Source organism: Chionomys nivalis, chromosome 9 (assembly GCF_950005125.1).
Source record: "Chionomys nivalis chromosome 9, mChiNiv1.1, whole genome shotgun sequence".
NCBI classification, from domain to species: Eukaryota; Metazoa; Chordata; class Mammalia; order Rodentia; family Cricetidae; genus Chionomys; species Chionomys nivalis.
The window spans coordinates 13,194,354-13,218,972 of NC_080094.1; the positions used below are offsets into that span (position 1 = coordinate 13,194,354).

Consider the following 24,619-nt stretch of genomic DNA (forward strand, 5'->3'; position numbering starts at 1 on the left):
CCAGAGTGACAGGATTCAGGATGTGGGGCAGGGGTATTGGTTGAGAAGTCCAGGGAGCAAGGAGGAAAAGAAAAGCAGGGTGTTGTGGGGATAAGGACAGAGGTTGAGAGACCCATGTGAGATACCCAAGCTGATTAGCCAAGACAGGCAGGGAGAAAGACAGCTAGGAGGTGAGAGAAGGTGGGGAGAGAGCATCAGGTCAAAGGAAGCTGATGGGTCCACAGTGGGAGGATAGAGAGGATACTCAATTGATAGTCAGGGGCATGGTTTGGGGGATACAGGGCTTACATGGGGTGACAGGAGAGTCAAGGAGAGAAAGGACTAGGAGGGTGGTGTGAGGTTGGAGAGGAAAGTCAAATGGCCCTCCTTATAGGTGGCTTCGTATCATTTAAAGTGATAGATTGGAAAGTCTGTCTGCCAGTGGCCCTCTTCCATGCACTGGCTGTTGGCCTGGCTTCAGTCCCGTGTAGTGCAAGCCTGGGTGGGTCTAGGTCTGGTGGCCTGTTCTCACCTTGATGGTGTGTCTCCCTACCTTGGTGTCTGAGGTTGAGCCTTCACCCTCCATTCCACCTCCCCTGCCCAAGAGTGGAGAGGAAGGCCTGCATGAACCTGCTCTGGCTGGGTGGAGCCCCCTTCCACTCCAGCCTCTTTGAGAGCATGAAGGCTCTGTGGAGGGAGGAGGTGATCCCTGTCCTGTGTACTTACTCCGCCCCCAGTGTGGATGTGACTTTTCAAGAAGAGACAGTCCTTTGAGCCCTGCTCTTGCCTTTGCTTTTTCTAGCATGTGATCCGGGGGAATCGTCCAATCAAAACAGAGATGGCCCATCAGCTCTATGTCCTTCAAGTCCTGACCTTTAACCTTCTGGAAGAAAGAATGATGACTAAGATGGATCCCAATGACCAGGCAGGTGCTAGGGGCCTTCCTGGTATAAGCTGTGCTATTTCTTCTTGACTGTGTGCTGGGAGTGCTGCGTGAAGAGGTCTGTGCCAGTCCTGCCAGCGCTAGTGTGGGCTGCCCCCTTCTGTCCTGTACACTGCTGGTCCCTCCCAAGAGACTGGCTGTTCTCTTCCTTGCTCCCTTTGGTAGCTGTTTGACCTGCCTACTGTGTACACCTCCCAGGCTCAAAGAGACATTATATTTGAACTGCGGAGGATTGCCTTCGACGCAGAGTCTGACCCTAGCAGTGTTCCTGGGAGCGGGACTGAAAAACGCAAAGCCATGTATACCAAGGACTATAAAATGCTGGGGTTTACTGTAAGTATCCGGGGTGCCCCCTCCTAGACAGGAAGTCAGGAGACCTTCTGCCAGCCCTGGCAGCTCACCAGTTCCCATAGTGGTAGCTCTGGAGGAGCAGACAGAAAGAGGTTCGGACCTGTGTGTTCAGTTCGCCTTGGCCATGGCCACTCAGTGGGCATACATCATCTGGGCATCCATATCCATTAGTTAAGCCAGCCTCAGCAGAGGGGAGGGGATCGTGTACCTAGAGTGGTTCTAGCTGTAGTGGTCTCTTCTCACCTTAATGGGGAGCCTCCTCATCTCTGGTATTGAGGTTTAGCTTCCGTCCTCTGCCTCCCCACCTCCCATCCTACAGTGGAGAGGAAGGGATGGCACCCATAGTCTGTGTGAATCAACTCGCCAACACAGCTTGCTTTTCATAAGGTTAGAGTGACCGTAGTCTGGTTCAACACAACTCAACTGTGAGTGAGTTTGGTTTAACTGCACTGTGTACATACTCGGTGCTGGCCTGCTAGCTGCCGGGTGGATGACAGTCAGCTTTAGCCTGGTGTTTGGACATGCTAGGGTGGAGCTGAGAGAAGGGAGGGCAGGGGAGGTCTTCAGGTTGTTCCACACATTCCTGTTTACACCTGGTCTCCTGGTTTCTCCAGAACCATATCAACCCAGCCTTGGACTTCACCCAGACTCCCCCTGGAATGCTGGCTTTGGACAACATGCTGTACCTAGCTAAAGTTCACCAGGACACCTACATTCGGGTAAAGGCAGGGCAGCCTCTCAGTCCTGATGCCCATCTATGCCTTCCTCTCTCCAACCCCCATTCCTTCTCTGCTTGTAGATTGTGTTGGAGAACAGTAGTCGGGAGGATAAACACGAGTGTCCATTTGGCCGCAGTGCCATTGAGCTCACAAAGATGCTCTGTGAGATCCTGCAGGTCGGAGAGCTCCGTAAGTCTCCTCTCCTCTTCTGCCAGCCAGTGTCCAGCTAGAGATGATAGACAGCTAGATGTTGGGGACTGGAGGGCTGCAGGCAGGGGCCATTTGTTCTTAATTACTCCATGAGCTTATCCATTTTACCAGTTCGTGGCGATCATGGCTGCTTCTTTGTCCGAGCTCCTGTCTGTGGTGATCATGGTTGCTGCTTTGTCTGAGCTAGTCATCTGAGGTGTCTCTTAAGCCCCCAAGTATTCTGTGTATGGACTAGCTGAGTTTGTAACCAGGTAGAGAGAGACCCAGGGAGAAAACACCTGGGAGAGCTAAGGCCTTGAGGGAAGGCCCTTCCTGTTCCTTGATGTGCTATAGTCTGTGGTCTGTTTTCCTTGTCCTCAGGACTTGGGCGCAGAGAATCCAGCATTTCTAGATGGGTGCCCCTGGGTGCCTGAGGGCAGAGCCTTCATGCTCTCGGTTTTTCTCCACAGCAAACGAAGGGCGCAATGACTACCATCCTATGTTCTTCACCCATGACCGCGCCTTTGAAGAGCTCTTTGGAATCTGCATCCAGTTGCTGAACAAGACCTGGAAGGAGATGAGGGCGACAGCCGAGGATTTCAACAAGGTCAGTGCTGCCGAACCACTCAGAGACTGGCGGAGGAAGGCCATCACACGACAGCCTCGGACAGCCGGCCAGTGCCTGGGGGGTCCCTGAACTGGAAAACCAGCTCGGTCGGCAGTTCTGAGTCACAAGGTCGAAGTGCCGGGGAGCCTGGGTTTCAGCTGCTGTGACTCCCTTTGTAACCTTGAGCAGACATCTTCCTCATGGTGCCCATGACCTTCATTTGCCTGGGGAAGCTAACACCTGCCGCTGTTCTCCACAGGGGTCAGGGGAATAGCTGAGCAGGATTGCTGTGCCTGTCATGGCTGCAGTGCGGTAGATGAGATCCACCGACAGCCAGCGTCAGCAAGGCAGGAGAGCTGGCACGCTGTGCACATCACGGTGCCTGTCAGGCGTCGGTGCTCAGAGTGCCCCAGTGTGGAGGGCCATGCTAGACCCTCACAGGCCAGCAGTCCAGGAGCCCAGTATTTTGAGACTGACCATCTCATTGTGGAAATTTTAGAAGTGAGCCGGCGTGGTGCTGCGTGCCTGAGAGGCTGTGGGTCATAAATTCTAGGTCAGCCTGGTTGCACAGCAAGACCCTGTCTCAAGAAAGTAAAACTAAACAACAAACCTTAGGAAGCGTAAAGAAAGAGTCGTCTATAAGACTCTGTGTGTGTGGGTGTGTGTGCACACGTGAGTGTGCGTGTGTGGGTACTTGTGACTCCTTCCTGAGATTTTCTCCCTACTTGGGTCATGCTGCTATACAATGGGAAGGCAAGCATCCTGCTTTGTTCTCTGACAGTTGTTTTAGGGAAATGGGCACACTGTAACACCCTACCTGCTGGGCACCATGCCCGCCTCCATGTAGCATCTTCTGTTAATGGCATCGTGTATAGGAGGATGCTTCTCTGTAGAGACAAGGGAATGGAGCCTGAGATGTTTAGTCTTAATGAAAGAATGGGTTTAAGAGCGTTCAAGAGTTGAGTCCAGGCCAAGCAGTTGTGGTGCATGCCTTTAATCCCAGCACTCAGGAGGCAGAAGCAGGCAGATCTCTGTTTGAGGCTAGCCTGGTCTACAGAGTAAGTTCCAGGACAGCCAGGGCTACACACACACACACACACACACACACACATACACACAGACTCAAAGACACCAAAAGATAAAATGAAAAGAGTTGAGATCAGAACCCATTTCCTGCCACCGTGGCTACATGATTTGTGTGAGAAATAGAGCTCCCGTCAGCACCAGTTACATGACCTGAGTCATCAGCTGAGAAGGCATCCATTAGGAATCAGGACTCTACACTGGGTGAGGGAGAGCCTTGGTCTTTATGGGCCTGCTCATTTTCAAAGTGGCCTGGGGCCTCCTTCTTTGCCCAGGTTATGCAAGTCGTCCGAGAACAGATCACCCGGGCTCTGCCCTCCAAACCCAACTCTTTGGATCAGTTCAAAAGTAAACTTCGCAGCCTGAGCTACTCAGAGATTCTGCGGTTGCGCCAGTCCGAGAGGATGAGCCAGGATGACTTTCAGTCCCCACCAATTGTGTAAGTGTTAACTGAGAGGGCCCGTGAGGGAGATCACCTGCTACCAGCTCTACCTCCGGAGTACCACCATCTCATGGTCTTCTGCTGACCTGGGTGTGTGTGCCACAGGGAGCTTCGGGAGAAAATCCAGCCCGAGATCCTGGAACTAATCAAGCAACAGCGCCTGAACCGACTGTGTGAGGGCAGCAGCTTCCGAAAGATCGGGAACCGTCGGCGGCAAGGTAAGGGGGCAGCTAGGGCACTGGGAGCCTGCCTGGGACGCTTGCCTGGGAGGCTCTGCAGAGCGGCCCTTTGCCCAGCACTGCCTGCCTCACTGGCTTGCCGTCCTGTGTTCCAGAACGGTTCTGGCACTGCCGCTTGGCACTGAACCACAAGGTCCTGCATTATGGTGACTTGGATGACAACCCTCAAGGGGAGGTGACGTTTGAATCCCTGCAGGAGAAAAGTAGGTGTATGTCTCTGTTGGCGTGTCATGACACCTGTGCTTACCAGGTCCCCTGAGTGCTGGTCCTCACTGTCTCAAACCCAGTGTGTGGTCTCAGGCACACACTCTCAGTTTCCTAGTCTGCTGTTTCTGACCCGCTTCAGGGTGGCTGGGAGTTACTGAGATCCCAGATGTGGCAGGGTGTAGGTCAGAGGGCAATACAGGACTCCACTGAAAGGCCGTGGGTGTACAGAGGCTCTAAAGCTACAGGGTCTGAATGGAAACCCTGGCTTACTCCCTAGTTGATTGCTAACACTAGTTGTTGTGAATTAATACTCACTCCTATACTGTACAATGGGATTAATGCCATACGTCTATCCATAGAGGACCGTGTGAGAAATGCATGTTTCCACAGGGCACTGTAGCAGGTGGCAGCCGTTTGCTTTGGCCTCTTTACCACCTTCACTACTGGGAAGAGAAGTGGGAGGGGTGCCCAAAGCTCTACTCCGTAAAGGAGATGAGCCCAAGTAGCACCTGTGGAGCACAGCCAGGTGTACAGGAAGAGACGGAAGACCAGGGCAGGTTCACATGGGCACACCTCCCTGAGCTGGGAGGGCCCTTGAGCCTGGGAGCTGCTGCATCCTGGCACTCTGCCCAGGGCTTCCCTTCTAACACTGAGGCCAGTGCTAGACCAGTTTGCAGCTTCAGCTTCCAGATATTAATTCCCATTGTTTATCAGTTCCTGTTGCAGATATTAAGGCCATTGTCACTGGGAAAGACTGTCCCCACATGAAAGAGAAGAGTGCCCTGAAACAGAACAAGGTGAGTGGGGAGGCTGTCCTGAACACCAGCATCCGCGTGATACCTGCAGGCTCCAGGTGCATGCTGAGTCTCTTCCCATTGTAAGTTATTCCTGTACACTCAATATCAAGAAGTTTGAACACTTTAAAAATAAATAGACCTCACGGCACAGCTCACCAGCCTCCACAAATTCTGCCCCCCCACTTTTCCTTTTGACTTTGGAAAACCCCAAGTAGAATATCACTTTATTCATGAGTATCTACTGTATGTCTCTAAACGATAAACCCACGGAGTTACATACCACATCTAGCAGAAGATAAAAAGCAATAATTTAATATCAAATATTCCATTAGCCTTGAAATGTCCACCCACTGTCTTATGAATGTCAAGTGTACACACATGCACACATTGCACACAGTTTTAAATTGGTTCTGGTCGGTTTGCTTGCTGTAGTGTTTGCGTCTCTAAGTCCTTCATTCATGCCTCCCCCTCCATCTTTTTCCCGTCTTTGCAGTTTATTAGCTTAATAGACCATGTTGCTTATGTAGTCATTTCCCAGAGTTCGGGTTTTGCTGACTGTCTCTCTGTGCTTCTGTCCCCGATCTGTAAATTGGCACAGGGACCTAGAGGTTTGATTTGGTTCCGATTTGATTTTGCCCTGGTGTGGCCATCTCCTAGATGGCATTGGGGCCTATCAGGAGGCCCGTAATGGCCGGGTGGTGCTCCTTCATGTCAGCCGACTACAGCTGCTCAGTGGCTAAGGTTTGCAAACTAGGGGCATTCCGTTTACTAATGAGCTGAACCACTTCTCAGTAAAGAAACCTGCCTTTATCTGCTTCCCCGTTGTGGTTTATAGGAAAATGGCTTGACTCTCCTTTATGAAAGTCTAAAGCTATGAGTTGTTTCCTGGTGCTACACAGTGATAACCAATTTTTATGTCTCCATTTTGTGTTTTTAGTGTTCTTAAGCTCATGGGTTTAAGCCAATCACGTGTGACTCTGAGCAAATGGGTTTAAGCCGATCACGTGTGACTCTTTGTACTGCGGTTGTTTTCTCGATGCTCAGACTGTCTCAGCTCGTCAGTAATTTGTTTTTGTTGGGGTGTTTAGCTCTCAGGACTTTTTTGCACTGAGTACAGCACCATACAAAGAGAAAGCCAGCCATCTTGGGATAGAAGATAAAAACATAGGGTCCTGGCATTCAAGGTTCTGAATGTGAAAAATACTTCGCAGCAACTGTTTTTGTTTGCTTGCTTTTTTGAGGAAGGTGGGTCTTCCATATAGCCCAGCTTCACCTCAAACCTCACTCTCCCACGTGCTGGGATCCAGGCAGGCACCACCACACCGAGTTCCAAGTTTAAAACACTACCACCTCCTCTTAGGTGTGACTGTGCCAGGGAGTGGGTAAGCTAAGGTTAACTCCCCCTGGGCGCATGGTTAGGGACTTGGTGACATCATCACTGATCACTGCTCCATGTCACTCAAACTCTCTCTGTAGGAGGTGTTGGAATTGGCCTTCTCCATCCTGTATGATCCCGACGAGACACTGAATTTCATCGCTCCTAATAAGTATGAGGTAAGCACTGGGCCGCACTGCCTTGAACAGCAATGCCCTAACTGTGGCTCTTAGAGAGGAGCTGTGGTCAGCACAGCAGTGTCTCCCTGAAAGCAGGTGGGCATAATGGACCACCAAGTCTGTGGGCCTTCTAACCTCCGAATTGGATTCGCCACTTTACTTTGAGGGGAGTTGTTTTGTTTATTTTTGTGTGTGTGTGATATGTAGACCAGACTGGCCTTGAACTCACATAGATTTGCCTTCCTCTGTCTCCCGAGGACTGGGATTAAAGGCCTGTACCACCACACCAGCCTTTCACCTGACTCCTTAGGAGCAGCTGGCAATTATTAGACAGGCATGGCGTGGGGATGGTTTTCCTCTGTGTGATCTTGCAGTCACATCTTCCCAGATGAGTTGAATCCCAGTTACATGCAGTGGATGCAATTAGACTGTGGAGCTGGATGGATCTGCACCCCCAACAAGGGACCCCAGTTCACCAGTAGCCAGGACGAAGCTAGTGCCCAATTCAGTTAACTCATTGTTAACTGGGGCCTGCCATTGAACACTTGGCATCAGGCTGCAGGAGGAGCAGGCACTGGGGCCAGTAGGGCTGTGTTGGGATGGCAGAGCCCGTGCACAAGGCACAGACTAAGGAGAACAGCATCAGAGGGCTGACAGAGCAGACCCTCTGCTGTACTATTGCATTCTGGGAGCTGAAGCTAGCCTTGAACCCTTGGTCCTCCTGCCTTTATCTCCCAAGTGCTTGGATGTTATAAGCATGTTATAAGCCAATTTCTTTTGTACTTCCCTTAAAAATATTTTTTAAACATAATTGACTTTAAAAAAAAAAAACAAAACAAATAGCACTGCTGAGTCCCTGCCTGCTTCCTTCTCTTTTGAGTGTGTGTTTTCTGCTCCTGTTTTATCCCACTGCTCCAGTACTGGTTCCATCTTCTTGTATTCCTTATTTAAAGTTTTCACACAAATCCCACCTGAAATCCTATCAGTTGATAGTGACAGCCATCTCCTATCTGCCCTTGCCCTCGTCTCCTATGAGCTTTGCATATTCCGAATGGTCCCAACCAGCACTGCTGTGAGTCCCACTGCAGCCCTTGGGACTACGGTGTGACATTTGCAACTTGCCCACAGTACTGCATCTGGATTGATGGACTCAGCGCCCTCCTGGGGAAGGACATGTCCAGTGAGCTAACCAAGAGCGACCTGGATACACTGCTGAGCATGGAGATGAAGCTGCGTCTTCTGGACTTGGAGAACATCCAGATCCCCGAGGCACCACCACCGGTCCCCAAGGAGCCCAGCAGTTATGACTTCGTCTATCACTACGGATGAGCAGGAAGGGACTGGGGCCCAGGAGAGACACTGGCAGCCTGTGCCTTGCCTCTACTTGTACAGACTCTGGAGTGGTCATAGTGACTACCCCTCAAACCCAATGGGATCCAGGACTTCTCTTGGACCCCATTCTCTAGGAGTCATGAAGTCAGGGCCTGCCGCCCTCCTCAGCACCACAGAGCCTGGGGTTGGGCCTGGAGGAGTGAACTCAAGATGCTCTTTCCTCCTACCCTGAGTCTGGAATTGGACTTACCAACAGCTATCCCATCCCGAGCCTACTCTCTGGTTTTCTGGAGAACTCATGTGGGCTGGAGCTGGCCCAGGAAAGGCTGCCCATGGGGACTGGAGGACTGGGATGGTGTGAGCCTTGAAGTGACTGTCTTTGGGTGGCTCAGGCAAAGACAGGCCTAGTGCTTCTGCTTACTAGGTCTCTGAGGGCTCATTCCAGTCTCATCCTGTGCCAAGATGCTGCAGCCTCAAGGTTGGCCCTTATATCTCTGTCTCTAGGAGTATCCATCTCTCTTGCCCACACAGGTAGCAATCTCTTCCCCCAAGCACTCGGTCTCGGGCTGGCCAGGCAGAGGCCTCCAGCCTGAGTTCTGCTCCCTTAGGCTCCAGGAACACTCCAGGGAAAGTCAGGTTGAGGCCTCCTAGCTCTCCCCTCCATTTCTATCTTTTCCTTCCTGAGGAAGAATGTTCTCATGCTCCCTAGTTGCAGGCTCCTTCTGTTTGCTTCCTCTTGCTCCCAGACTTGGGGCAGTTTGCCTTCCCTTTCTTTCTTTTCTGGCACTGTGGTTTAGCCATTAGCCATGATTTCAAGAAGCAGCTAGGGCCACAGCTGTGCCATGGGCCTTCTCTGGTGCTGCAGCACTTGAAGCACACGCACAGCCTCTCCTTGGACGCATGTTAACATGATGGTATTCAGTACAGGTAGCCTGGCATGGTGGTACTGCCCAACCAAGAGTGTACTATATATTTTCTTTACTATAGGCCATACTTATACAGACGTGTATATATATTTATATAAGACCATCCTATCCTAGGACAGAATGTTGAAGGGAAGATGAAACTTGAGCATAGAAAGGGATGCTCTGGGTCTTGAGCTAAGCGTGTAACCAGAGAGCAGCCAGCTTCCTGTCAGTGACCGTGTTTTCAATAAATACTCTTTCATGGAGACTGGTTCCTATAAACACCTGCTCCTCTGCACTTGCTCCCTGTCACAAGGGTAGGGAGGCGCCTGACAGCCTTCATTCCATTTTGCCTGGGAGCGCTCCCAGCCTCCTTCCTGGAGCCATCCTCTCCCCTCCTCGTCTATCCTGCTGTGTCATGCACAGACTACTCATACCTGCTGGCTGAGCATGCTCACAGATTGTGATACCAAGACACAGTGTTTCCTGCTCAGCCCTGCTGGGTACAGCGTGGAAAGACGTACCATACACCTCCAAGTTTCCATCCTCCCTCTCTTCCCTGCCAGGGACACAGCCAGGGAACAGCTCGAGTACTTGTGCCTTTCAAAGAAGACATGTTCCGCACCCCGTGTGCTGCCTGGACTTGGTGCCCAGCCTTCCAGCTGGTGTTTTAAGCTGTTTCTCCCGTCAGCAGCCTTGGTAGCTGGGAGGCTTGAATGAGGGCAGAGATGAAAACAGATACTTCCTCTTGCCACTGTTAGAGGGGTGAGGACAGGCGCTTTCAGAAGGCATAGGAAGTGCGTGCAACACAGGCCTTGAGGGCTGAATGAAGCCAAGACCTTGGGCTGCGATGGGTGCCATTGTAGGTCTTAGGAAGCGTTGAATGAACTAATGCTTGCGTGATGCCAGCTGGCAGCAGCCTGCAGCAGCACTGTACACAAAGCACAGCTTACACTCTGGCCTTGAGCCTTCCGCTAGGAGCCAGAAACCCAGCCAAGTCATGCACAAGGATCTGTTTGCAGTCAGTCTTAGTACAGAGCCCAGAAGGGCAAAAGCAGAGAACCGGGCCAGCTTGGGTCTGCAGCCCTAGCTTGCATGGCTTACGAGGTTCTCTTGCCCACATGTCCTGTGCTTAAAATGAATCGAATCTGGGTGTGCACGATTGGCGTTCTGAAGCCACTGCAACTCGCTTTCTTGGGCTCTCAGTAAAGATATGCCCTTCCCATCCCTTCCTTTTCGGGTTTCGTTTCCTCTGGGATGATCTTCACCCACTCAACCTAGTGAATAATTCTCTCAAATGTATAAGTATATGTAATTTCACAAGTGTCCATTATTACTTTGCCCAGACTGTCTACATTTCTAAAATTTAATGGTCTTCACATCATTTCCTGATGCTTAAGGCCCCAGAAAAAAAGCACATGAAAGAGTTATTAGTACATGTAATTCGTTCCCGCATGCCAGTTTAGGGAAAGAGACAGAGGTTATAAAGGCTGCTGTGGCCGGCTTGGCTAGAGAAAGATGCTCTGGCTCCACCCACCCTCACCGGCTTCCGGCGGAAGTCTCGCCTCCAGCGGCCCAGTGCCCAGCTCGCGCTTCCGGCAGGAGTCTCGGGGCGAGCGCCTGGGCGGAGGAGGTAAGTGGGCGTGCGGTGGGCGGTCCCCTGCGTTCCCGCCCAGCCTGGGCCTCAGTTTCCCCAGGCCTTTCGTGGCCCTGGGCCCATTCATCGGGTATTTACCAAGCACTTACGAGGGGCCGAGTCTTGTGGGGGGAACCAGATGGACGCTGCCGGGCAGGCGCGGCGATGACACGTGAGCAAACACAGACGTCACGCAGGGGGATGTGCCTCTCGCGGTGGGGGCTTTGAGGAAGGGGGACAGAAGCAGAGAGCATCGGGTAACCCGGGAGGACACCTGCTGATGTGTTGGGCACACGGCTGAGTGTGCGGTTGCAGGGCTCTGGCAGGCGGGATCCTAGGAGGACCTATGGCCCCCGCCCAGGGGTCTCCAGTCTATTGGTGCTGTCTTAGTTTCTCACCCTGTTGCTGTGCTAGAGCACTCCAACCAAAACAACTTAGAAAGGAAGGGGAAGGGCGTGATTTTCCGCACAGTTCTGTGTGCAACATCGTGGGGGAAGTCAAGGCAGCAAGAGCTTGAAGCAGCCGGCCATGTCGCATCCACAGCCCGGAAGCAGAGAGTCACGAATGTGTGCTGGTGTCCCATTCCCCTCCATGCAGTCTGGGAGACCCTGTCCACAACTAGATGGGTTTCCTCATATCAGTTAACCTGATCTAGAGACTCTCTCACTGGTCTGCTCCAAGGCCCGTCTCCCAGGTGATTGTAGACTGTGTCAAGTTGACAACTCAAGTTCTGAAGTGCAGGCAGTAGGTGAAAGGTAACTGTGGCTTAGACTGCCTGTAGAGAAGGGAAGAGAAGTGGGTGGGTCAACACATAACTAGAGGTGAACTTGACAGGGCAGGATAAGAATGCAGAGGGGTGACTGCCTGTGGCCAAAGCAAACAGTCCTTAGGATGACTTTCTGAGTGACTTCAGAGTGGGACGGAGACCCGAGGAATATTAGGGTAGCTCCCTGGGGCACCTTGAGTTGAGCTGTCAACGTTAGGTTCCTCTGTCCTCACAGGAAGTTTAAGGTGGTCTTGGTGGGATGGGGATGAAGACAGAAAAGCTGGGTTCCACCCCTCAGGGACCAGTTCTGATCAGCTGAGTTGGAGAGAAGGCACTGGCCAAGCAGCAGTCTGGAAAGCAGACTTCAGGGACTGTGGCAAGTTACACCCCGTAGGTCTCTGAGGAGGAAGTGGTCAGTTTCGCCAGGGAGCCACACAGAAACATAGCCCGACAGACTGACTGGAAAGCTGTGCTGTAGGAGGTGACCGTGGGTCAGTGCCAAGTGCTGTTTCTCATGCTAGTGACGCCCTTGCCCCAAAAGCGCATGGTCAGAGCATCTGAGTCCTCTCAGGCCAGGTAACCTGTGATCTCAGCAGGAGGTGGACGCAGAGGGGTCTGCTCACAGGGCTTTGATGTTCCAGCCTGTGCTTTGAAGCACTAGGCTTCACCATCCGGGCTACAGCTGAGGTGGTAGAGAGCAGCCAGGTGCCACGGCATTGCTCCACCCTGCTCTGAGGTAGCTGCTGTTTCTCGGGAACAGGGAGACTGAATTCCTTGCTTGGGCAGACGTGATCGCAAGTCTGCTCTCACCGCAGAGTGAGGGTGAGGACCTCAGCGGTTTCACGTCTGTGTGTCCGGGTGAGGCCAAGCACTGCTTCATGATGGCACATGGAGCGAGGGGCCGTGTGCTTCCTGGGGCTTTCCAGCTGGCGCTTGGCTTTGTGTTTGGGGCTAGTGACTTTCTGCATGGTCACCTAGAGGTAGGGAGCTAGACAAACTCTCAGAAGGAAAGGCAGGCTGAATAGTGGACAGAGAACACTGTAGTGACCAGGTAGGAAGTCATCAGAAGGGGTGGGCCAGTAAGTTGATAAAAAGGGAACAGGCTGTGTCCTGGCGTGTAGCGTGCTCCGCCGGGGAGGGGAAGCCGTGGTTCAGAGGGAGCAGTGTTTTTCCTGCAGTGTTGGAGACTCAGCCCAGGCCTTCCACATGCTCGGCCAGCACTGCAAGGTAACTTCTGGACCCAATGTAGTTGTTACATTGTGGGGTTGGGGGTATAGTACCCCTGGCATCCCGTGAGTAGAGACAGGGATTTGATAATGGATTGTAGTACATAGGACTGACTTCCCCCAGAAAGACACAGAGCGCTGGTGTTGAGAGAATGTGGACTTTGAGGTCTGTTCGAAGTTGGTTTGAGCCCGTGTCCCCAACTGTCTAGCAGTGTAAACAGGACCCTGTGATTAATGGCCCAGGTGAACAGGTCTAGTCAGCGGTTGGATCTGCCTCTAGGGCTCATGGGGACCAGAACAGGCTGCATGCTGGGGAGCTGTTAGCCTGCAGAAAGGATGTCAAGATGCAAGGCTGCCTTAGGCCAGTAGGGCAGTGCCTCTCCCTTGGACCCACCATGTCTTTCGATCTTAGCCTGTTCAGTAACCCGAAAACTAGTGGTGTCCTACCGTAGGTGAAGGGAAGGTAATTGATGAAATAAAATGTGTCCATCTGTCAGTTCTGACAGAGGTGCTGGAGTCACATGAGGTCACTGGTGTTCCTCTTGCTATAGAATATCTGGGAATGAGCCCACCATAAGGCTAAGCTCACAGCAACCATGATAGTAGCGCCAGAGATGTGAGCTGTTGTCAGCAAAGAGGTTTTCCAGATTGAACTCTCTCAGTGTATGGTAGAGCCCTGGAAAACCATGTTTACAGAAATCAGAAGTAAGCCCTCTACCTTTGTGACTGTCAGAGATGTTCAGAATACAGAACGGTGCTGAGCTCCTTGGGCAGGGCCTTTGCAGTCCCTACTCACCGAACGCCAGGAGCTTCCTCCAGGTTCCAAACTCCTCGGAGATAGCCACAGTCCAGGAGTCCTTTTGGCAAAGCCCAGAGCCAGCCTAGTTTGCCTCAGGAGGGAATGTGATAACAGGTTCCAGAGTGCAGAGTGGACTGACCAGACTGGAAGGAGGGAAGTCAGATCCCACGATGCTGGAAGGCTTCCAGGGGAGCTGGCATTTCAGCATGGTGGGGAGGAAACAGCTGTAGTATACCCAACAATGGGCCAATAATGCTCCCCAGTGTTCCCTGAGCCAGGCTTGCCCTGGGCACTCACGGTGTTGCTGGGCTGATTGACAAGTGGTAATTTGGTTTGGTGGGCACCTGCTTTCTAGGAGTAGCTCTTGGAGACCAGAGCAAGGGATACCTGGGTCACTTTAGCTCCTCAAGACCTAATGAGTCCCCTGAAATCCCATACACACACACTGTCATGGGGCCATCAGACCAAAGGAGAATATAGAGTGCCAAGTATGGTGAGACCCTTGTGGAGTGCAACCTTACGAGGGACAGCAGCATTACTGGGGGATGGGGGTGTGGCTCAGTGGTAGCATGGCCCCTAGCACAAAACTCTGGGTTCTATCTACAGCACTAAAAAGAAAAAAAAAAGTCTTCTCAAATCACACCCCTCTCAGTTGCTACAAAAGAAAAGTAGGCGTGCATTGGTGGCTCATAGGCAGGTCCCTGAGGAAGAGGATTTGTACTGAGGAAAGATGGAAGGGTGGTCATCCCTTCTGTGCCGGGACAGACTGGCAGAGACAGACTAGACCAGATTAGACCACAGGACTGCAGGCGGACTCTGGCCTTTGTGAAGGTACCTGGGCGCTGCTGGAGGGTTGAGGCAAGGTCCGACAGTACTACACCTCCCTATTGAAAGGTCACTTTGGTGGGAACCCATGGAGGACCATGTGAATGTACACTAGAGCCCAAGTCCCTGTGCTGGGGTGGGACCCATGACCTCTGCGGTCACTGTGTCCAGACCCTCCCTCTCTTCTCTCCAGCGGCAGAGCTGGGGACCTGTGACCTCCGTATCCAGCTAGCCATGGAACATTTTGGCTCTGGCCACCAGCCCCTTAGGTGAGGACTCCGTCTGGGGCCCATTGCACAGCCACACCATGGAGGTGAAGAGGACTCTTCCAGCCGGGGGAACTGTCCTTTGAACACCGTGGTCCAGCTCTGCTGGTTCCTCCTGCTAACCATCTTCAAGCGAGGCTCCTGCTGGCCCACGGATGGGGAGGTGGGCCCTGGATGTCGCCTTTGTGTGGAAGGCGGTACTGACGCTGGGCCTGGTCCTCCTCTACTACTGCTTCTCCATAGGCATCACCTTCTACAACAAATGGCTGACCAAGGTAACCAGGGCCTCGCCAGCACAGGGTCTGGCCTGCAGGTGGCTGGAGTTGGTACAGTTGTATTGGGTCATGGTGGCTTTTCCTGGATATTGGCCCTGAGAGGGCTAAGCAGGTGACCAGCAGGTTGTGATGAAACTGGGTAGGAATGAACCCCTGGGCTGCCTCCTCTCTGTGTGACCTACACAGTGGGGACTAACCCTTGTTCCAAGGGGTCACTGTGTGGCTGAGTCCCTGGGTTGGCCCCTGGCACCAGAGGAGGGAGGAGACCTTGGGTTGATCCCTACCACCAGAGGGAGGAGATAGAGGAGCGAGCCACATCTCTCCACTCCTGCCCTCTGCTTTGGCCCCACAGAGCTTCCACTTTCCCCTCTTCATGACCATGCTGCATCTGGCCGTGATCTTCCTCTTCTCAGCCCTGTCCAGGGCGCTGGTTCAGTGCTCCAGCCACAGGGCCCGAGTGGTGCTCAGCTGGACTGACTACCTCAGAAGAGTGGCCCCCACAGGTAGGTCCAGCCCGAGGACGGCTGCTGGAGAGCCTAGGCCAGAAATCAGAGGAGCCCTTGCTCCCTACCTGTCGCCCGCTCCCCCCCCCCACCGCTTCTTCCTCACCTGTCTCCTACTGTTGCTTCTCATCAAAGCAGGCAGCATCCCTGTCCTTGCTGGCTCACATGGGCTTCAGTGGGTTCCACCAAGTGCGAAACAGGAGCCTTACTGGGTGACCATGCTAGGTTGGGCTAAAAGATTTCCTAGGTCTTGAGTGACGGCCTGAAAGGTGGATGGGCACCTCTGGCCCTGGGAGTGTGAAGTCAGAAGGGAGAGCCCTGCTGGTGGGAGGAGCGGGAGTTGGCAGGTTGGGCTAGTTGTAGATGGCCAGGTGCTCTGGGAGCAGCTTGACAGGATCAGGTTAATACTCTTGTCTGGAGCTGTTCAAATTACTAAATAAAGGAGACTGACAGGCCTAGCCAATCAGGATGGACTCAAGGAGACTGACAGGCCTAGCCAATCAGGATAAACTCAAGAAGGAGACTGACAGGCCTAGCCAATCAGGATAAACTCAAGAAGGAGACTGACAGGCCTAGCCAATCAGGATGGACTCACAAAGGAGATTGATGGGCCTAGCCAATCAGGATAAACTCACAAAGGAGACTGATGGGCCTAGCCAATCAGGATAAACTCAAGAAGGAAATTGATGGGTCTAGTCGATCAGGATGGACTCACAAAGGAGTTTGATAGACCTAGCCAATCAGGATGAACTCACAAAGGAGACTGATGGGCCTAGCCAATCAGGATGGATTCACAAAGGAGACCAATGGGCCTAGCCAATCAAGGTGAACTCACAGAGGAGACTGACAGGCCTAGCCAATCAGGATGGACTCTTGGCCAAGTGTTAACCTGGAGTTGCTTGGAAAGGAGGGGCAAGCAGGGTCTCAGGTACCTCAGCCACATGCTTGCCGACTGGCTTCTCTGACCGGGTGTCCTCTGTCCCCATAGCACTGGCAACAGCACTTGATGTGGGCTTGTCTAACTGGAGCTTTCTCTACATCACCGTATCACTGTGAGTACTGGCCACCCCCTCCACCCCCCATACAGGCCAAGCTCACTTGCTCTGTCCAGCGGGCAGTCTGTGTAGCCAGCAGTGGGCCAATTACTCCATCAGTCTCTGGGACCATCCCTTGCTCTTCCTCCACTCCTTGCTGGCACCCAACAGTACTCCAAGAAGTCTCCAGCTCCTCCTTAAGCCCAGTGCAGAGAGAGATGCTGCACCTGCCCGCCAGGCAGCAAGGAGAAGCCAGGGGACTGGACAGAGCAGCTATAATTGCTTGGTGGGGGAGCAGGCAGCAGAGTGAAGAACCAGGCAGTGGAGCATTGCCATCAGCCCAGCTGGTCACCAGTCACAGCTCTGGTATCTTGCTTTAGAGAAGGCAGTCCCTCAGGTCTCTGTCCAGGTTTCTCTAATCTTCCGTATCTGGTCTCTGCCAACAGCCAGGTAGAGAACAGAACTTGGTGAACTTAACGTCAGACCCACTACTCCTCCCCCAGTGACTGTCAGGCCCCTAGGAGGCTTCTCTTAAAAGCTCATATATCAGCACAGATCTCACTGGCTTCCTGCTTTTGCTCTTTGGGTCTGCAGCCGTGTATTTGTGGGTATCTCTGCTCCAGGTACACAATGACCAAATCGTCCGCCGTGCTCTTCATCCTGATCTTCTCTCTGATCTTCAAGCTGGAGGAGCTGGTGAGGCCCCGCATCCCTTTCCCTTCCTGTCATTGCGTATGTGGAGACCACTGGCCCGGGTCTCTTAAAATGTCTTTCTTGGGGAGGGGACCTAGATAGAAGGTGTAGAAGAAACAAGTGCAGGAGGGCCAGCATTTCCTGGGTCCCTAGGGTTCCCATGAAGAAATTTGGTACTCATTGGACACACTTGGAGCCCGGAATGGGCACCAGTACTTTGAGTACAATGTTAGAAACATGCCAGCTCTGTGTTAGCCGTGTCTGCCAGTAGGCCAGAACCTCTGCAAGAGATGGGGCGTAGAATGGCTGGCTCCTGATCCCCAGCCCCAAATGTGGCACATGCTTGAGGCTGGAGCTCCCTGAGAGCTGCACTGTTCCCCTCCTAGTGTGTGGCTTGAACCCCAAGCTCCCAGTGAACTGTACTGTTCCTCTCCTAGCGTGCAGCCCTGGTCCTAGTGGTCCTTCTCATCGCTGGGGGCCTCTTCATGTTTACCTATAAGTCCACACAGTTCAACGTGGAGGGCTTTGCCTTGGTGCTGGGGGCTTCATTCATCGGTGGCATCCGCTGGACCCTTACACAAATACTTCTGCAGAAAGCTGAACTGGGTGAGCCCATGGGGAGGGTTGGGAGTCGGGCAGACAGGCCAACAGGCCAGGTGTGACAACTTCCCATGTCGTGTTCTGCAGGCCTTCAGAATCCCATTGACACCATGTTCCACCTGCAGCCACTCATGTTCCTGGGACTCTTCCCTCTCTTTGCCATATTTGAAGGTACTTTCTGTTTTCTATCTCTGAGCACCGTAGTACAGCAGATCCCACATTACTGCTCTGAGCTCAGCACAGTGCTAGCCACAGAGGTTGCCCAGATCTAAAACTCAGTCCCTCCCCAGACTCCGTGCTTTGGGACTGGACAGACACACAGAGAATGACTAGACTCTCATGAGTACAAAAAAATTATGTGTGGAGTACAAGGAGTCAGTGCGGACAGTGCGGACAGCTCCAGATTTTCATTGCCCCTATAACCGGATGTGGAGGACTATTTTCATCCCTGTGTGGCAGGAGAAAGAAACTAAGGGAATGAGAAAGGTGAAAGCTTGCCCAAAGCTCGTCAGCAAGCCAAACTTGGTGCTCAACAACCTGGCATCGGGAGGCTAGGCCCTCTCTCACGTGGTGTGCATGCCTCCCAGGGAGCAGAGTCAGGGTCTGCCCCAAGTGGGATGCTTGGGTCGGAAGTGGGGATGGTAGAAAATGAGTGGTGGATGTCTGGATTGATGACACCAGGACTCCCTGGGAAGCAGGGCAGGAGGCTCTGCCTTGTGTGCTCAGGGAACACGGGCAGAGTGGCAGCTTCTGCGGCTGGGGTTGGGAGACAGCCTGGGTACACGGACAATTGTTCTGTCTCCTGTGGCTTCCAGAGAAGAGGCAAGGCCAGGGGATTGTACAAGGTGGGCAGGATGTTGCCACCTTCCTTTCTTCAATGCTTTGGGATTAGTCTTGTTTACCCTCCTTCTCAGAGTCCCAGCTGTCCTCAGGGTCATTACTGAAAATTCCAGCCCACATCCATTTACGTTTCAAGCAGCGAAGCCTCTCCAGCCTCCCTGAGAAAATGATCTGCAGCCTCGTTGTCCAGGAAACTTGTGTGTGGAGCCTCGTGCTCTTCCTTTTTAAAGACTCTCCCCATTCCTTCATTACACCCCTTGTAGCAAACACCACACTCACCCCCTCCCCAGGCATCCTCACTGTTTCCCCCGCTCTGCAAACCTCATCCAAAAGCCCCTGGTCGCCGCCACTTAGCAAAGCTGCATGGATTTAGCTCCTTTAATCTTCTCTGGTAAATTAATCCCCCAAGCGCCTTCATTACTTATGTTGCTCTTACCCGAATTCCCTTCAATTTGCCACTGCCTTTGCAGTGCTGCTGAGCCCCGCACCAAACAAGATGGCCCGCGTGCCAGGCTACTGGCCTGGGGCACACTGTTGTCACAGTTCTGTGCCCCCTCCCCCTCCTGACCCCCAAAGTTCTTGCCCACCTTCAGTTCCCACCAGTGTCTACTGTCCCCAGTGGATTCTGATCTCACCCCTCTAACACACCATGGGGACCTTCTATGGAAAGAGCTCAGGACCTCTTTAGGGAGGGGTCGCAGCTCCCAAAAATGAAGCAAGGATTGACACGTTGTACAGTGTGCTCTGGAGCGAGGGGCTGTAGATTTGTCATGAAATTACATGTGTGTGGTTTGGTTTGGTTTGGTGTGGGATGTGTCTTACGTAGGCCAGGCTGGTCTTGCACTTCCTATACAGCTGAGGTCACAAGTGTGCGCCACCATACTCTGCTTTGGGCTTTTTTGTTTTTTGAGGTTTGTTTTGTTTTTTGTGTTTTGAGGTCTGTTTATTAGATTATACTGCTCGTTGGAGAGATGACAGTCTAGTTGCAGCCCCATCATTCTCTCAGTAGGGAAACCGGTAGCCAAAAAGGAGGCATCTCTCCACCCAAATCTATCTGCAGCTTTGTAGTGGCAAAGCCCAGATTTGAACTGGGCTGTATAGCTCAGTGGTAGTATATGCCTAGCATGTGTGTGTGTGTGTATGTGCCCGTGTGTGTGCACGCATATGTGTGCCTGTGTGTGTGTGTGCACATATATGTTCACATACACACAATCTAAAGGTGAGGAGCCCTGCATCCATATATTTTGTGCCCCTGTACAATCAGCCTCTACCCACAGGTTCAGTTCCTCCTTGTTCTGATAATGGGATCTGTAGTGCCACCACAGTCCCTGAGTCTCAGGCCATCGGCATGGGGCTGTTTCCACACACCCCATCCTGTCTCCTGCCTCAGACAATCGTCACACCAGGCCCTGGCTTCCCACTCTCTCCCTGTGGCTTTCAGGTCTCCATTTGTCCACCTCAGAGAAGATCTTCCGCTTCCAGGACACAGGGCTGCTCCTGTGGGTTCTTGGGAGCCTCCTCCTTGGCGGGATTCTGGCCTTCGGTTTGGGCTTCTCCGAGTTCCTCCTGGTCTCCAGAACATCCAGCCTCACTCTCTCCATCGCTGGCATTTTTAAGGTACATACTGGGAAGTAACCCTAGACCTCCCCTAGAAGGAGGTCCATGAGGGTTTCTCTCAGCAGCTTGGCCCTGGATGGGATGTGGTCTTCCTGCTGCAGAGCTGAGGAAGTGGCCCTTCTAGCCAGTGCACACAGCGTAACTGCAGGGCAGGCCTCCCACCCCAGGCCTGGCTGTGCCTGCGTTGTACTTCACTGGCAGCTTGGCTCCCATGGCAGAGGCCTGGAGCCCTCATCTAGGTTGATCAGTGAAAAGTCCCAGCTTTGAGAGCTGGGCACATGAGTCAGGTCTGTGGAGGAGCTTCCCTCTAGACAGGTAGACCTCGTGCTGGAGCAGCAATACCCAAAGCAAACATTTGGGTGTAAGGGTTGTCTGGCTATGATGAGGAGAGCCCTCTCTATCTATGGGTGCCTGGCAATGGCAGACTCCCTTCCTCCTGTGGGGCACTGGGGCCCGAATGGCTTTCTGCTTTTGCTGGGAGTCTGTGGGGAGCACCTGTGCACCTGCATCTCGGTGACACCGGGAGGCCTGCAGGCTGGTGATCCAGGCACAAAGGTCCCCCACTTCTGCCTCAAGGGTCAGCCTGTCATACCAGCTTCTGACCCCATGTCCTGCCTCTGCCACAGGAAGTCTGCACCCTGCTGCTGGCGGCTCACCTGCTGGGTGATCAGATCAGCCTCCTAAACTGGCTGGGCTTCGCACTCTGCCTCTCCGGCATCTCCCTGCATGTGGCCCTCAAGGCCCTGCATTCTAGAGGTACGGTGGCCTCCTCCCCATGGCTTAGTATTTTTGACTGTCCCGCCTGCCATCCAGCTACCTCTTACCAATGATTGCTGTAGCTTGGGACATGTGCCAGATGGCACTGCCACCCCGGGAGGATAGAGGTCATCTCCAGAGAAGGTTACTAGGTCAGTAACCAGTGTGTCTACCCCAAGGTGATGATGGCCCTAAGCTCCCGAAGGGCCCGGACCCCAGCGCTGACCTGGAGCTGCTGCTCTGGAGCAGCCAGCAGGAAGAGGATGACGAGGAGTATTTTGTGACCCAGGGGCAGCAGTGACCAGTCCAGGAGCAGTGGAAGCAAGCCACTCTGCTGTCCGCTCTGTTAACCACTCTTGGTTGGGACCGGGGGCCCAGCTGCTTCCTCAGAGCAACTGCAGGTGGTGGCCTAAGAGTCACCTGTAGGACCCTGGTGGGGGTGGGGTGGCTCCTGCTCTTTCCTGGGAAGCGTGGTCCATAAAGTGGATGCCAGGCTCACCCAAGACCTGAGCTGGCAGTGAAGGAAGCCAGTAACCTCTTCTCCACTGTTGCTCTGGCTCAGAGAGCCAAGATGAACTTCAGATGTGTGTAGTTTCTCGGGTTGCTGGGTTCGGACTGCAGGGCATGGCCTGGGAAGGAGCTGTGGAGAAGCTGGGCCTCATCACCTGGACAGCAGCTTCCTCAGAGAGTGGATTTATTTATAGTTGAAATAATGATTTCCTTCTCCACTGCCCAATGTTGCCTGAGGCATGAGAGCAAGGAGAACCCTGGGGCCTGGCCTCTCCTTCCCCTGCCTGGGGCCTTTTCCTCTGCCCTGCCCTGCCCTCTGTAGCTCCTGCTCCTCTTTCTGCCCCAGACCGCATCCTTGGGGCCATACTACAGACCCACCACCAGTATTTGCTCAGTACCATCGTCTGGAGACTGCCAGAGTCACAGCCTAGGTTTGCATTCTCTCTCCGCCATGTCCTACCCATTGTGCGACTTTAAGTGGATGACTTAGTTTCTCTGTGCTGTAGGTTGTCTATCTGTTTTTTAAGAAGAAAAGGAAAGAAGATAATGTCTATCCCAGGCTTTCTGGAGAATGTCACAGATTAAATATTATGTATGTATTCTTTAAATATTGTCAAGAACGGAGAGGCCATGGCCTAAAAAAGAATTTACTGAACTGCTGGGTGAGGATTCAAGGCTGCTTGCTATGTGTGAGGAGGGACTTGGTTCCAGAATGTGGGCCAAGTTGTGCACTTGTCTAGACCACAGTCCCGTGGGAGGCAACAGGGCCATGCTGTGGCGCTGAGCCCTCTCATAGCTTGGCGTCTGGTGGTTGCGCCCTCCTCAGAGAGCTGGTCCCCTCTGCTTTGGCAGGGGAGCCGCCAAGCAGGCTTTCCTGTAGAAGTGCTTCAGGCACTCACGGCAGGTGGCGCCATTGGCTCACAGTTTGGCTCCAGCCCTGCCTGCTGCCACCCCTGCCCAAACCCTGGCAGCAGAGGGTGCCTGACAGCAGTGGCATCTGTGTAAGTTTGGGCAAAGACCCAGAAGGGGCTCTGTGTAGAGCTGGAGCGAGTAGATCTCCATTGGTGCCCAGAACGCACGGACCACAGACTTCTGGAAGGGACAGATAGTAAATATTTCCATTGAGGACCATATGGTGTATGTTGCAACTTGAAGCAGGAAAGAAGCCTTGCATGGCACAGACACAAAGGGGTGGGGCTACAACCCAATAAAATCTGGTTTCTGAAAGTGAGTTCTTGCCCACCTCCTGCTGGAGAGGGATCCCTGGGAATTGAGAGTCTGGCAAGGAGACTGAGGCCCAGGAGAACCCTGACTGCCTGCAGCCCTTAAAGGAGCTGGAACTGTGATTGGTGTCGAGTTCCTGGCACCCTCCACTCTCTAGAACACTACCTTATCTGGCCCCTGCCCTCTGCCTTGGGCTCTGCAAGCTTGGAGGTCAGAATTACACAATGCTCTTGTTCCAGCCCAGTGATGTGGAAAGAAGCGGTGGGGGTGGGGAGGAGGGTGGGGGGGCTGAACTGGGGAGGCTGCCTGCGAGGGAGAGGGCTGTGCAGCCCAGCCTGCTGCCTCAGGTGGATGAGAGCTTCCTGTCTATTCTGCACCGCCCCCCTCTCCAGGACACAAGCTGGCACTGCTGTCTGGTGCAGTAATTACAGGGTGTGGAGTGGGTCCTCACCGCTCACATGTTGGGTTCAATGACAGCCCCTCACTTAGCGGCAATTACCAGCCAGGTCTAGAGGAGGCCTCCTTCCCTCCTCCCCCACCCAGCCTGTCCAGCTGCCTGGCCTCCTGGTCTAGACTGTCCACCCTCAGCCCTGAGCCCTCCAACCACCCATGCTGTCTGCAACCACTGCATCTTGGGGGCTGCAGCATCACCATGGTAACTCAGCGTTTGCCCAGGTTGAAGGAAGCTGAGGATATGACTGGTCTCTGAGGCTGTACTGTTTGTCCCCAGCTCCAGGGCTGCTACAGCAGCGGAAAGGGGAGGGCTGACCTAGGTCTGAGCTTTAAGTGCTTACATGCCCACCACCTCTCCCAGGAGCCCACAGTGGGAGGAAGGTTAATGACCCCAATATACTAGGACACTTGTGGTTGGTGTGTGGACAAGAACAAGCCAGAGGTTTGCTGAGAGCCTGGTATATCTGCGATTCCATTCTGGTATCCTCCCTACCTTAGGGACTCAGGAGCATCCCCCATCCATTTCTTCCTGTGTTGGAAAAAACCCAGTGACCTAAGAGAAGTTACCTGGCACCAGGCAAATTTGCCCCATGGTACCTGCAAGCATCTTAGGTATCGTGAATTGGTGTAGACCTAAGGGCGGAGTTTCCTGGATCATCCTTCAGGGTGAGCCATCCAGGGAGTGTTGGCCTACTGCTGGACTTGAAGACAGGGTCATTGTCCTTCCAGCCCAGGAAAAGAGCAGAGTGGGGAGGACAGACAGAAGGACCATTTCCTGACCCTTCGTTTGGATTACTTAACTACAAGTGGCCCAGTACAGAATTTGTTTGCCCATTTCATCCTGGCTGTGGATATTAATCTCACAGAAGCCAAGGGTCTAGAAGTCATCGATTTCCCTCTGCCCCCGTGGGCTGGGTGACCTTGGGCATGTTGCTCCTCTTTGTGCTTGTGTCTTTGCCCATAAATGGAATAATCCTGTGTCCCGAGCAACTGTAAAGATAAGGGATGTATGGAAATCCACTGGCCATGTTGAACACACAGCTGTTAGCTCTCTCTATCCATATTTCCAATGTCACAACCTACCCAGGTGACAAGGGAGAGGAGCAACCAGCACCAGAGCCCCAACACACACAGGAACCTCTTAATGGGTGTTTGCTTCATGGAAGAATTTCCAGTCGTGGGGAGATGGCTCTGTGAGCAACAGCGACGACAGGAAAATGCTCCTCACCAATCCCTAGACTTGAGTGGA

At 53.1% G+C, this 24,619-nt stretch overlaps 2 protein-coding genes across 5 annotated transcripts in view; both read left to right on the top strand.

The window, feature by feature from the left end:
- Nucleotides 1–9,620, top strand: part of Elmo2 (engulfment and cell motility 2) — a 37,461-nt gene extending 27,841 nt beyond the window's left edge. The window contains exons 11-21 of the mRNA XM_057780501.1: nt 782–904; nt 1,121–1,255; nt 1,888–1,992; nt 2,073–2,181; nt 2,652–2,788; nt 4,147–4,310; nt 4,419–4,531; nt 4,648–4,755; nt 5,474–5,556; nt 7,033–7,110; nt 8,239–9,620. Coding sequence (XP_057636484.1) covers nt 782–904; nt 1,121–1,255; nt 1,888–1,992; nt 2,073–2,181; nt 2,652–2,788; nt 4,147–4,310; nt 4,419–4,531; nt 4,648–4,755; nt 5,474–5,556; nt 7,033–7,110; nt 8,239–8,439 — 1,356 coding nt within the window. The 3' untranslated portion in view covers nt 8,440–9,620. The remainder of the gene's footprint in view (nt 1–781; nt 905–1,120; nt 1,256–1,887; nt 1,993–2,072; nt 2,182–2,651; nt 2,789–4,146; nt 4,311–4,418; nt 4,532–4,647; nt 4,756–5,473; nt 5,557–7,032; nt 7,111–8,238) is intronic.
- Nucleotides 9,621–10,920: 1,300 nt separating this feature from the next.
- Nucleotides 10,921–23,130, top strand: Slc35c2 (solute carrier family 35 member C2). 4 transcript variants are annotated; one of them, XM_057781305.1, is made up of 10 exons: nt 10,921–10,980; nt 14,793–15,140; nt 15,493–15,643; nt 16,632–16,695; nt 17,301–17,373; nt 17,808–17,976; nt 18,058–18,141; nt 20,252–20,427; nt 21,054–21,183; nt 21,363–23,129. In XM_057781305.1, exons 2-10 carry the CDS (start codon nt 15,021–15,023, stop codon nt 21,482–21,484), a joined length of 1,089 nt encoding a protein of 362 aa, XP_057637288.1. In that variant the 5' UTR covers nt 10,921–10,980; nt 14,793–15,020; the 3' UTR covers nt 21,485–23,129. The 4 variants fall into 4 exon arrangements, with proteins under 4 accessions (XP_057637288.1, XP_057637287.1, XP_057637289.1 ...); XM_057781304.1 differs by lacking the exon at nt 10,921–10,980 and adding an exon at nt 11,042–11,155; XM_057781306.1 differs by lacking the exon at nt 10,921–10,980 and adding an exon at nt 12,340–12,976.
- The last annotated feature ends 1,489 nt before the right edge of the window (nt 23,131–24,619 follow it).